The sequence below is a fragment of the Microtus ochrogaster genome, unplaced genomic scaffold (genome assembly GCF_000317375.1).
Source record: "Microtus ochrogaster isolate Prairie Vole_2 unplaced genomic scaffold, MicOch1.0 UNK90, whole genome shotgun sequence".
Taxonomy (NCBI): Eukaryota; Metazoa; Chordata; class Mammalia; order Rodentia; family Cricetidae; genus Microtus; species Microtus ochrogaster.
In genome coordinates this window covers 782,887-795,609 of record NW_004949188.1, presented here as the reverse complement: position 1 = coordinate 795,609, position 12,723 = coordinate 782,887, and the positions used below count along the sequence as shown (strand labels likewise).

Below are 12,723 nucleotides of genomic sequence, written 5' to 3'. Positions count from 1 at the left end.
GAGCCACCATGTGGTTGCTGGGAATTGAACTCAGGACCTTTGGAAGAACAGGCAGTGCTCCTAACCTCTGAGCCATCTCTCCAACCCCCAACCCAAGCCCTCTAAAAGAGCAGTCAGTGCCCTTAACTCCTGAGCCAGCTCTCCAGCCCCAAAGGGACCTTTTTTAAAGCCATCACCTCTTATGTGGTCACTCTTCGCTGGCACGTGTTCATCGTCACATCAGCCCTTCCCAAGCTGATTGTCACATGTCCATCATCGCATCCCCAGCTGCTGGCACTAGCCTGGCACAGAGTAGCCAATAGGGGGAGGGTGGGAGGGTGCCCAGGTGGTGACCCGCTGAGTAAGAGAGTGAGTAGAGGATGGGTAATGGATGGGTGGCTGGTGGGTGGGTCTATGGGTGGATCCATAGATGAGCCAATGGGCAGGTAAGTGGATGATGGATTTGTAGGTAGATGGATGTATAGGTGGATGGATAAGTAGGCAAGGAATGGGCAAATGAATGGAAGAGCCAGCTTTAGTGTCTGGGTGCTTGATTGTAGGCGGAGAGTCTTACTGTGTAGCCTAGGGAGCACTGGGGTCACAAGTGGGTGCCACCACACCTATCACTAAATGTTGGGTTTTTGTCACACTGGGGGTGAAAGCCAACACTGGAGCATGCTGAGCAGGCCCTGTACTTTGGACCCCCAGCCCCATCTTCAGCCTCTTGGTTGCTCTTCTGGTTGCAAGTCTGCAGGTCTTTCCAGAGTTCTCCCAGTTCTGAGCTGGGTGCGATGGGTGCTCGGACAGTGGTTCTGGGGTCTCAGGAGAGCATCACTGCATCCTAACTCCAGGTCCTTTGTAGGTTCCGAATGAAATGTCACCTCTGCGTCAACTACATCGAGATGCAAACAGACCCTGCCAACTGTGACTATGTCATCGTGAGTGGAGCCAGCCGCAAGGAGGAGCGCTGGGATATGGAAGACAATGAGCAGGTGCTGACCACAGGTGAGCACCGCATGCTTGCCCACCCCATGTGACCCCAGGTCGCTTCCCCAGAGTCATGCTTACGTGGTCCTTGCAGAGCATGAGAAGAAAGAGAAACTGGAGACGGATGCCATGTTTCGCCTGGAGCATGGCGAGGCCGACCGCAGCACGCTGAAGAAGGCCCTGCCTACACTCAGCCACATCCAGGAGGCACAGAACGCCTGGAAGGACGACTTCGCTCTGAATAGCATGCTGCGCAGGCGCTTCCGGGTGAGGGAACCCCACAGTGGACATCAGCCGGCTCAGAGCTGGGAGACTGTGGTTCAGACCTGTGTCCCCTTATCCCATTTGCGAGCTGGTCATTTCCCCTCTGAGCCCCAGGCTCCCTGTATGCAGCACAGAGTCATGTCCCTGCCTAATCTCTTCCTGCTGCTCTAACAAGCATAGCACAGACTGGGAAGTCTAGATTGAGATGGATTAGTCACTGCTGTACAAGCCGGAAGTCTAGCGTAGAGGCATCTACAAATTGACTGTGTACAGAGTGCCTGGTTGGGTTCCTCGGAACTTCCTGCTGGATCCTCAAGGCACAGACAGGACACACAGGTGCCCTGGGGACTCCTGTGTAAGACACTGACCCCATTGATGAGGGAGAGCCCCTCACGACCTGGTCACCTGCCCAAAGCCTCATGTTGTCAGCCGTCACAGAGGGAACGATGTTTCAGCACAAGCAGGAAGCCAGTTTTGGTCATGTCTGTCTGTGCTTCCAGCCACTGGGGGACTGAAATGGGAGGCTCATTAGAGCCCAGGAGTCGGAGTCCAACCTCAAAAACAGAAAGCTGGGCCTAGCGGCTCGTGCTTATAACCACAATGCTCAGGAAGCTGAGGCAGGGGAACTATTTCAAGTTCCAGGTCCATCTGGGTTGCAAAGGGAGACCATGCTCCTCGCCCCAAAAAGTGGGGGGCGAGTAGAAAAAATTTCTAGGACCTCCGAATTACAGTATTGCCCGAGCTTAAGTGTCGTCTTAAATTCTCTGTCCCTGCCTGGACCTGTTGGGACTCCAGGCATAGGCCACCACACCTTCTTTATCACATCTTCCGGAATTTATCTAGTGGGTCACACCTGCAGCCCATCATTGGTCAGCATGTAGTGTTATATAGCACATGGTCATCTTTTTGACATTGAGGGCTTGAGGGACCGAATGCATGAGCCCTGCACGTGGGGCCACTTTTGCATCGCAGGTACTGTATGGGCCCTTCCCTTGCTTCAGTGTCAAGAGAGAAGCAGACCCAGTGACTGGAGTGAGACCCATGTGTCTCAAGGAGGCAAGGTTCTGATGTCCCTCCCTGTGTGTCACACCCACCCACAGGAAAAAAAGAAAGCCATGCAGGAGGAGGAAGAGAAGGACCAGGCGCTGCAGGCGAAGGCCAACCTAGCCATCTCTCTCGTGCCGGAGTCAGAGGACGACCGCAGACTGGCTGCCCTGCTAAGGCTGCACACCCTGGACTGTGAGTGGTGGTGGCACTGGACCAGAAGCTTCATGGGAGGCAGAGGTTGCATGCAGGGTTTGGGGGGCACCTGGTCCCTAGGGGACCTTGTTGCTTACAGTGGTGGGGAGAAAGCTCAAGGGGTGTGCATATGCTATGCACACTTTGCCCCTGAACCTCGGACCCTTGCACAATACCTGTTCTTCCCCACAGCCTATGAGGACAAACAGAAACTGAAGCGCACGGAGATCATCCACCGCTCTTGGTTCCCCTCGGCCCAGGGACCCAGTGCTAGCAGCAGCAAAGCTAGCACTGTTCTGAAGAAGTTGTGCCAGGGCCGCAGACCACCCCCCAGCACCACGAGCACAGTGGGGGACCTGGGCATAGTGAGGAGAAGGTCTCAAGAAGTTCCAGAAAGTCCCCAGTGTGCAGCAGACAGTCCCTTGTCAGCAGAACCAAGAGGGCCACCAGGAGCCACCCAGGACAGACCTCAAGAGACAGCAGAATCCACGAGGAACTGTAGAGACCAGGCCTTACCCCTGGGTTCCTCCCAGGAGGACCTGCTACGCCCCAGCAACCCCAGTGCCTCCCTGGTGGCTGACTACTCGGACTCAGAGAGCGAGTAAGGGAGTCAGAATTCCAGGAACCAGAAGCCATTACTCGTCCAGACCTTACGGACTGCAGGCCTCATTGCTGCCGGCCCAGCCACAGACTTCTCTCCCTATAGAGATCATTATTTATTTAGTTTCGCTGAGGATGTCTGTGCCTTGGTAGAACCCCTGACACCGTAACATTAAAGCCCTGTTCTTTGTCCCTGCTTTGGGTTGCTAAAGTCACCTAGTAGCTGTCCTTCCTTCATTTCCACCCAACTAAGCAGATGCTGCTGCAGCCACTATTATGACAGCAGTGTCCCCACACAGCAGGATGGGGGCTTTGAGATACCGGATCAAGATTGGCCATGGCCTGGGGTGGCATCCTGTATGAGCTGTCGGGGACTACACAGGAAGGTTGAAAGAGGGTCAGGCTGCTGGAGCCACAGACAAAACACTAGAGTTGGGCAGGAAGGACATCCAGGCTGCATGCATAAGCTCGGGTCAGCCACTCATGATGACCCAGCTAGTAGGGGTGCTTGTGAAACAGCCATCAAAAACACCCTCATCCAGACAGTGCTGAGCACACCCCCAGTAGAGACAAGGTGTGGTCCAGTCCAGCCTGGACTATAAAGAGAAATTCCTGTGTTTGAGTGTGTGGTTTTGTTTTGTGTTTTGTTTGCTTTTTAAGATGGGGTTTCTCTGTCCCTGACTGCCCTGGAACTCACTATGTAGACTAGAGGAACTCAGACTCACAGAGCTCTGCTTCCCAAGTGCTGAGATTAAGGTCTGAGGTTTATTTTTAATTAAGCGTTTGCATTACAAGTATGTTGTCCCACTAAGTTCAGAAGGGGCCTCTGTAACGAGGTAGAAGCAGACATGAAGCCATCTGGGAACCGAACTCTGGTATGAACTCTTAAACCACTCAGCAATCTCTTCAGTCCTTAAGGATAAAAGTTCTTCATTGTACTTGTTTTTGTTTTGTTTTTGTTTTTCGAGACAGGGTTTCTCTGTGTAACAGCCCAAGCTGTCCTTGGAACTTACTCTTTTAGTTTAGACCAACCTGGCCTCGAACTCACAGAGATCCGCTTGCCTCTTGCGCCACCATCGCCTGGCTTGTACTTTTAAAGAAATGGGGCTAAAAGTGGTCCAAGGAAGGTCGTTTGTCTCGGTGATTAAGCGCTAGGTGTCAGTGAACCGAAGCCCAGCAAAGCTGAGACTGCCAAATTATCGCTTCAGTAACCGATGAACAGTTCTGGGCAAAAATAAGCCCACCAAGCACCCTCACGCATTTCGCTGCGACACCGGAAAAAGCTAATCGCTGGGCAGCCCGGGCTGCGTGTGTGCTGCGCAAGCGCCAGCAACAGGACGTGGCTCCGCCCCGCAGCCTAAGCGAGCTGCAGTGTGGCCCAACGCGCCAGGCACCATGCGTCTGGAAGCAATTCGCTACTCGCCCGGCTCGCTGGAGATCCTCGACCAGCTGCAGCTGCCTGAGCATTGCAGCTACGAGGCACTGGCTTCGGTGCAGCAGGCCAGGGATGCCATCCGCGCCATGAAGGTGCGCGGCGCCCCCGCCATCGCGCTGGTGGGCTGCCTCAGCCTGGCGGTGGAGTTGCGGGCTGGCGCCGGCGGTCCCGGACTTACAGCTCTGGTGGCCTTCGTGCAAGATCAGCTGCGCCTCCTCGTCGCCGCCAGGCCCACTGCTGTCAACATGGCCCGTGCCGCCCGCGATCTGGCTCGCGTGGCAGCTCGGGAGGCGGAGCGGGAAGGTGCCACCGAGGAGACGGTGCGGGAAAGGTACGGGATCCTGGACCGGGCAGTGCAAACAGAAGCCACTGACTCCCTTCTCCCCTTCTATATACCAGGAAGCAGGCGTGTGCCGTGTCTAGGCCCCACTGGTAGGACTGAAAGTTCATCCCTGCGCCGTGTTCTTCAGGTCCTTGAACTCAGCCCCTTGCAGCTCCACGCCAGCTTTATGACACCCGTCCGGTTAGGTTTTACCATGAGGTCTTCTACACTCTCTCCTGCTTTCCTCTCTACATTTCTCTTTCCCTTCCCACTTCTGGTCATGCCACTTCATTCTCAGTGTTCTGTTGAACCTGTCAGGTTCCTGCTCCCTCCTCTCCCCTTCTGTAATAACACCTTGTCCCCAACTCTGCCTTCATGTCCTTCATTTTACCAGGTTAATCGACTGCCTCTCCCACCCTAATATCATCACCGCAGAGGCAAGGGTTTGTTGTGTTTGCTACTGTGCCCCACCCCCAGCATCTGGCTCCCATACACGGGTTTAGTGAGTAAAGTGACAGGTGTATCCCCAAAGAAGGTCCCAGGAGAGCAGCTAGCCGGGTCATTTCCAGCAGTGCTGAGAGCCCCTATTGTCCCCAGAGTCATCTGCTTCGCTGAGGATATGTTGGAGAAAGACCTCAGAGATAACCGGAACATCGGGGACTTGGGAGCCCGCCACCTCCTGGAGCACACCAACCCCAGGGGTGGCAAGGTGACCGTGCTGACACACTGTAACACTGGCGCTCTGGCTACTGCTGGCTATGGTACAGCCCTAGGTGAGGCAGCACCGTCAATTGTTGGGCGTGGGAGGGTCTTTTTGGGGTGCATGGCAAAGCACCTTGAACTTGGGGTGTTGCTCAATGGCAAGAGTACCTGCTCAGCTGGGGCTGGGTCAGCAGTTAAGAGTTGGACTTAAGGGGGCTGGAGAGATGGCTCAGAGGTTAAGAGCATTGCCTGCTCTTCCAAAGGTCCTGAGTTCAATTCCCAGCAACCACATGGTGGCTCACAACCATCTGTAATGGGGTCTGGTGCCCTCTTCTGGCCTGCAGGCATACACACAGACAGAATATTGTATACATAATAAATAAATATTTAAAAAAAAAAAAAAAGAGTTGGACTTAATTAAAGCAAGCCTTTAATCCAAGCACAGAGATCCCAGAGGTGGGCGGATCTCTGTGAGTTCAAGGCCAGCTTGGTCTACACAGCAAATTCCAGGGCAGGCTCAAAGCTACAGAGAAACCCTGTACTCAAATTACTTCAGCCACAGAAATGTGGATTTTGGTTTGGTTTTTTTCAAATACCACACAGTATCAAAAGATGGTGTTGGATCCTCTGAAGCTGGAGGTAAAGGTGGTTGTGAGCCTCCACCTGGATATTAGGAACCAAGTTAGGCCTTCTGAGAACAGAAGTGCTCTTAACCACTGAGCCATCTCCAGCCCAGGATATTAGTTTGTTGTTGTTGTTTTCCCTACCCCTGTAGATTCGTTTCTGTACACAGACACTGGAAACTTGTTTGCAGGTGTGGGTATATCAAGGAGTTCAACCAATGGCGTTAGGACACTATCCCTCATTTTGCCCATGGATTGAAGTAATTCTGCTTTCAGAGACTAGAAACTTCCCTGGGTCACCTGCCTGACTTCGGCCACATGCCTGGAGAAGGGGCATGGTGTTGACTTCCAGAGGACTGGGAACAGAGGGACATACCCTGAGTAGGACTGGGGAAGCTGTGACCAGGACAAGGACATAGGGATTTGGGAATCAAGGCAGCAGAGTCGTCCTGGCCCCTGGCTGTCCAGGAAGCTCTCCTGTCTGCCTAAGTCCAGCACTGGATCCTGGGAACCCAGGTCTTCAGAACAAGGCTCATGTGCCCCGTTCATTGACTCCGCCAGCATTCACCGAGCAACTACTCACTTCCAGGGAGAGGAAACACAGCTATGAACTGTGGAAGAGATGCCAGGCATCTGCAGCCTGGGGTACAGGGGAATGACAAAGGACTTAGAGGTGGAGGTCGGTAGTGGGGCACCGCTGGGCATCCTCCATTAAGGAGCCGGGTGTGTGGGTCAGCTCTAAGCACCCTGCTGCCCAATGCAATGTCATGCATTCCATCCATCCCCAATACCGCAGAACAAACAAAAAATAAATTATTAGAAGGTACTAAAGCCCCTCAGCAGGCTGGGGCAAGAAGATCATATTTGAAGAGTTAATCAGAGTCATATAGCAAGCCCCTGTCTCAAGAGTGTTAAACATCCTAAATGACAAGGACAGGGCAGGGACTAAAGATCAGAGTGGTGGGGCTGCCTTGTGAGACTGAGGAATCGGGGGGTATCAGAAAGTGGATACAAAGATGGTAAGAGTCAGGCACGGGAATAGCTACAGAAAAGACTGGAGGCCATATGAGCCTCAGCACTTGCAGCCCAGTCTCAGGGCCACCCTGCTTGTCTTGTGGCTGCCCCGCAGGTGTGATCCGCTCCCTACATGAGATGGGCCGACTGGAGCATACCTTCTGCACAGAGACCCGGCCCTACAACCAGGGAGCCCGGCTGACAGCCTTCGAGCTGGTGTATGAGCAGATTCCTGCTACTCTCATCACGGACAGCATGGCCGCTGCTGCCATGGCGCACCAGGGTGTATCAGGTCAGTGGGCTGGACACAGTGGGCCAGGTAGTGCTGTGGGCATCCCAAGCCAGGTATGTGACTTTTCCAACTCTCCCTCACTCCCCCAGCTGTGGTAGTGGGAGCTGACCGTGTCGTTGCCAATGGAGACACAGCCAACAAAATAGGCACGTACCAGCTGGCCATTGTCGCCAAGCACCATGGCATCCCCTTCTACGTGGCTGCCCCCAGCTCATCCTGTGACCTCCATCTGGAGACTGGCAAGGAGATTGTCATAGAGGAGCGCCCTAGCCAGGAGCTGACTGACCTGAATGGAATCAGGATTGCGGCACAGGGTAAGGTGTGGGTGTGGCGCTCGGCACTGTGGGCCTCAGTGGCAGGAGCTGCTTTGCTCATTCAAGCTCCTCAGCGGGATTCTGTTGGTGGAGGTTAAATTCGAAGTCAGACTTCGTAAACAGTGCTTGGTGGCTGGAGGTGGGGCTCAGTACGTAGAGTGTTGGGGTGGGGACTTAAGTTTGGTGCCCAGAACCAACTCTTTAAAAAGACAGCTGTGGTGGCACAGGTGTTTTGTTTGTTTGTTTTTGTTTTTATTTATTTATTAGACAGGGTTTCTCTGAGTAGATAGCCTTGACTATTCTGAAACTTGCTTTGTAGACCAATATAACCTTGAACTCACAGAGATCCGTCTGCCTCTGCCTCCCAAATCCTGGGATTAACGGCACTCTCCACCACCGCCCAGCATGGCACAGGTTGGTTGGTTGGTTGGTTTTTCAAGACAAGATTTCTCTGGGTATCTTTGGCTGTCCTGGAACTCACTCTGTAGACCAGACTGGCCGCGAACTCACAGAGATCCACCTATTTCTGCCACTGGGTGCTGGGATTAAAGGCATGTGCAACCACACCCAGTTTATGGCACAGGTTTATAATCCCAGTGCTGGGGAGAAAGAGAAGGCAGATCCCTGGAGCTTCTAGCCAGTCCCAGGTTCAGTGAGAGACCCTGTCTCAAAGAGTAAACTGGATGGTTCCTGAGGAACCAAAGCTGAGGTTGGCTGCTAACCTCTATAGGCAAGAGCACATGCGCACACACACACAACAGTGCTGGAGTGGTGGTGTAACCCTGTAAGCCCGGCATTCCGGAAGCCCAGGCAACAGAGCTGCACAGGCTCAAGACAATGCAGTAGAAGAGAATTTCAGGCTAGTGTGTTCTGCCAAGTGAGGCTCTGTCTGAACAAGCATCTACACAGACAACCAGGGACGATGGGACATAGCAGGGCTCCCAGCATTGGACTGAGGCAGGAGGGCTGCTGAGAGTTCAGGATTATCCTGGGCTATATAGTGAGACCCCATCTCAAAAATCAGAAAGAGCCAGGTAGTGGTGGCACACCCCTTTGATCCCAGCACTGGAGAGGCAGAGGCAGGTGAATCTCTGAGTCTGAGGCCAGCCTGGTCTACTGAGTGAGTCCCAGGACAGGCTCCAAAGCTCCAGAGGAAACCGTGTCTTGCTGTGGTGAGGACAGGCAACAGCAGCCAGGGTGTTTTCAGGGCCAGTCCCGCCTTACATGCCTCCCTCTCTCCCTGCAGGAATCCGGGTTTGGAATCCTGCCTTTGATGTCACCCCCCATGAACTCATCACTGGTGGCATCATCACTGAGCTGGGTGTCTTTGCCCCTGAGGAGCTCCAAGCAGCCCTAAGTGCCTCCATCTTCTCAGAGGGACAGACCCTAGATAGTTCCCAGATGTGATTCCCCGACCTTCCCTGGTTCCTCTGATTTTGTAATAAAGTTTTCAAATGGCTACCCCAAAGCTCCTCCAGCTGCTAGAGCAGACGAGATTTACCCAGCTCTGCAGAGTCCCAGCATCCACAACAAAGCTGCCCACGATCACATTCCGGCTCCATCCTTTGTATGACCCATGCCAAGGCAGGTGTCAGAGGGTACACACCTGTAATCCCAGCTCCTGGGAAGCTGAGGCTGGAGGATTTCTTTGTGTTTTAGGCTACTCTGGGCTACAGATTGAAAAACAAAACAGAAAACCAATGTAGGGATAATCAGAATGATCTTAGCTGTCTTTGAACTACTTGTTTGTTTTGATTTTTTTTTTTTTTTTTGCAAGACAGGATTTTTCTAGGTCACCTTGGATGTCCTAGAACTCTGGGCCATGCTGGCCTTTAATTCATAAAGATCCTGTCTGCCTCTGCCTCCTGAGTCTGGGATTAAAGGCATGCACCCTTACCACCTGGCCATTTATTTTATGTGTGAGTGCTTTACTTGCAAGTGCCTGGTGCCCTCTGAGGCCAGAAAAAGACACTGGATCCTCTGGGCCTGGATGGTTGTGAGCTGCATGTGGGTGCTGGGAACAAAACCTAGGTCCTCTCTGCAAGAGCAACAAGTGCTCTAAAAGAGGACACCAAAATTCAGTAATCAAGATAAATGTTTGTCTTTTTTAAAATATTTATTTATTTATTATGTATACAATATTCTGTCTGTGTGTATGTCTGCAGGCCAGAAGAGGGCACCAGACCTCATTACAGATGGTTGTGAGCCACCATGTTGTTGCCGGGAATTGAACTCAGGACCTTTGGAAGAGCAGGCAATGCTCTTAACCACTGAGCCATCTCTCCAGCCCCCAAATGTTTGTCTTTTTAAGACAGCATCTCTATATCTCCCTGGCTGGCCTGGAACTCACAGAGATCCTCCTGCCTCTGCCTCCTGAGCAAAGGGTGAAAAGTGTGAGCCACTACAACCTGCTTTGCTTTAATGTTGTGAGAGTATCTGGACCTGGAACTCCACCATTAGGTGGGGCTACAGGGACTCTCCTGTCTTCAGCCCCCTCAGCACTAGGATCGAGGTATGAGCGCGCTCACTCATTGAGGATGGCACTCAGGTCCTCACGCATGAATAGTAAGCTACTTTACCTGCTGAGTGATAATCCCAACCACCAGACATATTTTAAATCTTTTAATATCGAAAAGAAGCTGGGTGGTGGTGGCACATGCCTTTAATCCCAGCATTCAGGAGGTAGAGGCAGGGGGACCTCTGAGTGCGAGGCCAGCCTGGTCTACAAAGTGAGTTCTAGACAGTTAGGTCTTACACAGAGAAACCCTGTCTCAGAAACCCAAATATAAGCCAGGGGGGGGGGGGTGTGTGTGCACGCCTTTAATCCCCCCAGCACTCAGAAGGCAGAGGCAGGTGGATCTCTGTGAGTTTGGGGCCAGCCTGGTCTACAAAAGCTAGTTCCAGGACAGGCTCCAAAGCTACAGAGAAACCCAGTCTTGAAAAAAAAACAAACAAAACCCAAATATATCTAATTATTGAAAAGATCATAACTGATGCTGTGACTGTGGCTGCTTTTGTGCTGCGAGTGTGAAGCTAAGCCATCCCAGCACAACTGCAAAATTAATGTATCATGATAGCCTAAGGGTTTATGACCTGTTTATTTATTATGTATGTGAATGTGGTTAAAAGACAGTCTGAAGGAGTTAGTTCTCTGACTAATTAAGCGAATGCACCAACACCCAGGATTGAACCGAAGTGATTTGACACAGCGGCGGCAAGAGCCTTCACCCCCAGGGCCATCTCCCCAGTGACTACTTAAATTTTTTGGCACTCCCTTAATTTTCCACCTTGCTTGCCTCACCCCAAGCCTAATTTGAACCTTTATGTATAAGAAGCACAAACCATCGCATTTTATAATACATAAGTGTCCTGACCCCTGAAAATGGTAACATAATTTTCCTTTGAATTCTTGGACAGCCGTTCCTCTAAGAGTGCCGCGCTGAGTCCACTGAGGCCTTAAGGGCCCACTGTAGCCAGTGACGTCATGCGGAGTTCCGGTTCTCCTGCACGTCGCCCCTCCTCTTCCGGCTCGTGGTACAACATGGCGCAGGGACAGCGCAAGTTTCAGGCGCAGAAACCTAAAAGCAAGGCGGCAGCTGCGGAGCGGAGCCGAGGGCCGAGGAAAGGCGGTGAGGAACCGGGTCCTGAGGAGGGCGCGAGGGCGGCGGAGCTAGGGGAGGGTGGCCACGTCTCGTCTCACTGGCTGGTGTCACTCCGCAGGTCGAGTCATCGCTCCCAAGAAGGCGCGCGTCGTGCAGCAGCAAAAGCTGAAGAAGGTGAGCGGAGCGCAACGGTGGTGACCCGGGATGGGAGCGGGCGGAGGGGACTCCCGGTTCCGAGTCTGTCCTCCCTTGTTCTGTGGATCCAGACCCGCACTTAGCTTCTGAGGGGTTCAGATGTGTGTCAGCCGGTAGCCTCGAGTTTTGTGCTTATTTTATATGTGTATTAGTGTTTTACCTGTGTGTGCGTGCATCAAGTGTGTGCCTGGTATCAGAAGAGAATGCCCAATCCCCCAGTGCTAGAATTAGTGACGATTTTGAGCCGTCACGTGTGTTCTGGGAACTGAACGGTGGTTTTAGGGATCACAAGTGCTGCAGGCGGGCGTGGTAGCTCCTTACACGCTCTGGCAGATCTGGGCTGATCTCTGAATTCAAGGCCAGCCTAGTCTACATTTTAATTATATGTGGGTGGGTGGGTGGGTGTGAGCCCATGCCCAGAGAGGCTAGAAGTACTGGCTGCTTTTCCACTGGATCTCAATTCAGTTTCTAGCACCCACATGGCAGCTCATAACCACCTGTAACAGTCCCAGGGGATTTCCAATGCCATCTTTTACAGGCACTGCATGTATGTGGTACACAGATATACATGTGAGCAAAACACTCATACATATAAGTAAAAAATTAATTTGGAAAATTAGAGGCTCTAATATGGCTTAATCTTGAATAGATCATTCTATCTCCCCACATATCTCCTAGGCAGGTTACCCAGAAGCCTACTCTGCTCCTTGAGGTACCCACTCTCAGGTCCTTAAGTGAGTTCCCTCCACAATCTGTCGCGGGACCACTTTCCTTCCTTGAACTCAGCTCCTATCCGGTCTAGTCCTTTTAGCATACATCCAGAATCCACCTACTTCTGCCACCTCTCCCCCACCTTCCAGGTTGGACCCTAGTCGACTTTCCTCTCCTGCTGTAGCTACTGAGGCATCTGCCTCTGCCCATAACCCTCCATGGTCCTCACTGCCTTCATCCTTTTTTCTGTCCCTCTGGCCTTACTGGCCCTTTAAGGACTCTTTGTCCCGCTGCTAGATGTGTTCTTTTCACCTGAGCATGGTAACACACAGGCCCATAGTGGTAAGTCAAGGCAAGGGAAGCTTGAATCTAAAGCCGTTCTCAAAGAACAAAAGGAAGGGTGTGTGTGTGTGTGTGTGTGTGTGTGTGTGTGTGTGTGTGTGT

The 12,723-nt window shown here is 52.4% G+C and overlaps 3 protein-coding genes across 6 annotated transcripts in view; all 3 read left to right on the top strand.

The window, feature by feature from the left end:
• The window catches only part of Ccdc130 (coiled-coil domain containing 130), a 14,868-nt gene extending 11,347 nt beyond the window's left edge, over positions 1 to 3,521 (top strand). For both annotated transcript variants that reach the window (XM_026777899.1, XM_013355078.2), the window contains 4 exons: positions 842 to 984; positions 1,061 to 1,233; positions 2,331 to 2,469; positions 2,662 to 3,521. In XM_026777899.1, coding sequence (XP_026633700.1) covers positions 842 to 984; positions 1,061 to 1,233; positions 2,331 to 2,469; positions 2,662 to 3,074 — 868 coding nt within the window. In that variant the 3' untranslated portion in view covers positions 3,075 to 3,521. The remainder of the gene's footprint in view (positions 1 to 841; positions 985 to 1,060; positions 1,234 to 2,330; positions 2,470 to 2,661) is intronic.
• Positions 3,522 to 4,176: 655 nt separating this feature from the next.
• Positions 4,177 to 11,260, top strand: Mri1 (methylthioribose-1-phosphate isomerase 1). Of its 2 annotated transcripts, none has more exons than XM_026777922.1 (5): positions 4,177 to 4,835; positions 5,424 to 5,599; positions 7,281 to 7,457; positions 7,547 to 7,771; positions 11,189 to 11,260. In XM_026777922.1, exons 1-5 carry the CDS (start codon positions 4,465 to 4,467, stop codon positions 11,212 to 11,214), a joined length of 975 nt encoding a protein of 324 aa, XP_026633723.1. In that variant the 5' UTR covers positions 4,177 to 4,464; the 3' UTR covers positions 11,215 to 11,260. The 2 variants fall into 2 exon arrangements, with proteins under 2 accessions (XP_026633723.1, XP_005370998.1); XM_005370941.2 differs by lacking the exon at positions 11,189 to 11,260 and adding an exon at positions 9,018 to 9,555 and having other exon boundaries at positions 4,178 to 4,835.
• The window catches only part of CUNH19orf53 (chromosome unknown C19orf53 homolog), a 2,284-nt gene continuing 800 nt past the window's right edge, over positions 11,240 to 12,723 (top strand). The window contains exons 1-2 of one of the 2 annotated variants that reach the window (XM_005370953.3): positions 11,240 to 11,400; positions 11,492 to 11,547. In XM_005370953.3, coding sequence (XP_005371010.3) covers positions 11,256 to 11,400; positions 11,492 to 11,547 — 201 coding nt within the window. In that variant the 5' untranslated portion in view covers positions 11,240 to 11,255. The remainder of the gene's footprint in view (positions 11,401 to 11,491; positions 11,548 to 12,723) is intronic. The other variant, XM_005370940.3, reaches the window with a different exon arrangement.

Excerpts from the sequence above, each read along its gene's own strand:
- Mri1 (XM_005370941.2), top strand. The coding sequence starts at position 4,465 with ATGCGTCTGGAAGCAATTCGCTACTCGCCCGGCTCGCTGGAGATCCTC. Across the intron at positions 5,600-7,280 it reads TGGCTATGGTACAGCCCTAG|GTGTGATCCGCTCCCTACAT; the intron begins GTGAGGCAGCAC and ends GCTGCCCCGCAG. Across the intron at positions 7,458-7,546 it reads GGCGCACCAGGGTGTATCAG|CTGTGGTAGTGGGAGCTGAC; the intron begins GTCAGTGGGCTG and ends TCACTCCCCCAG.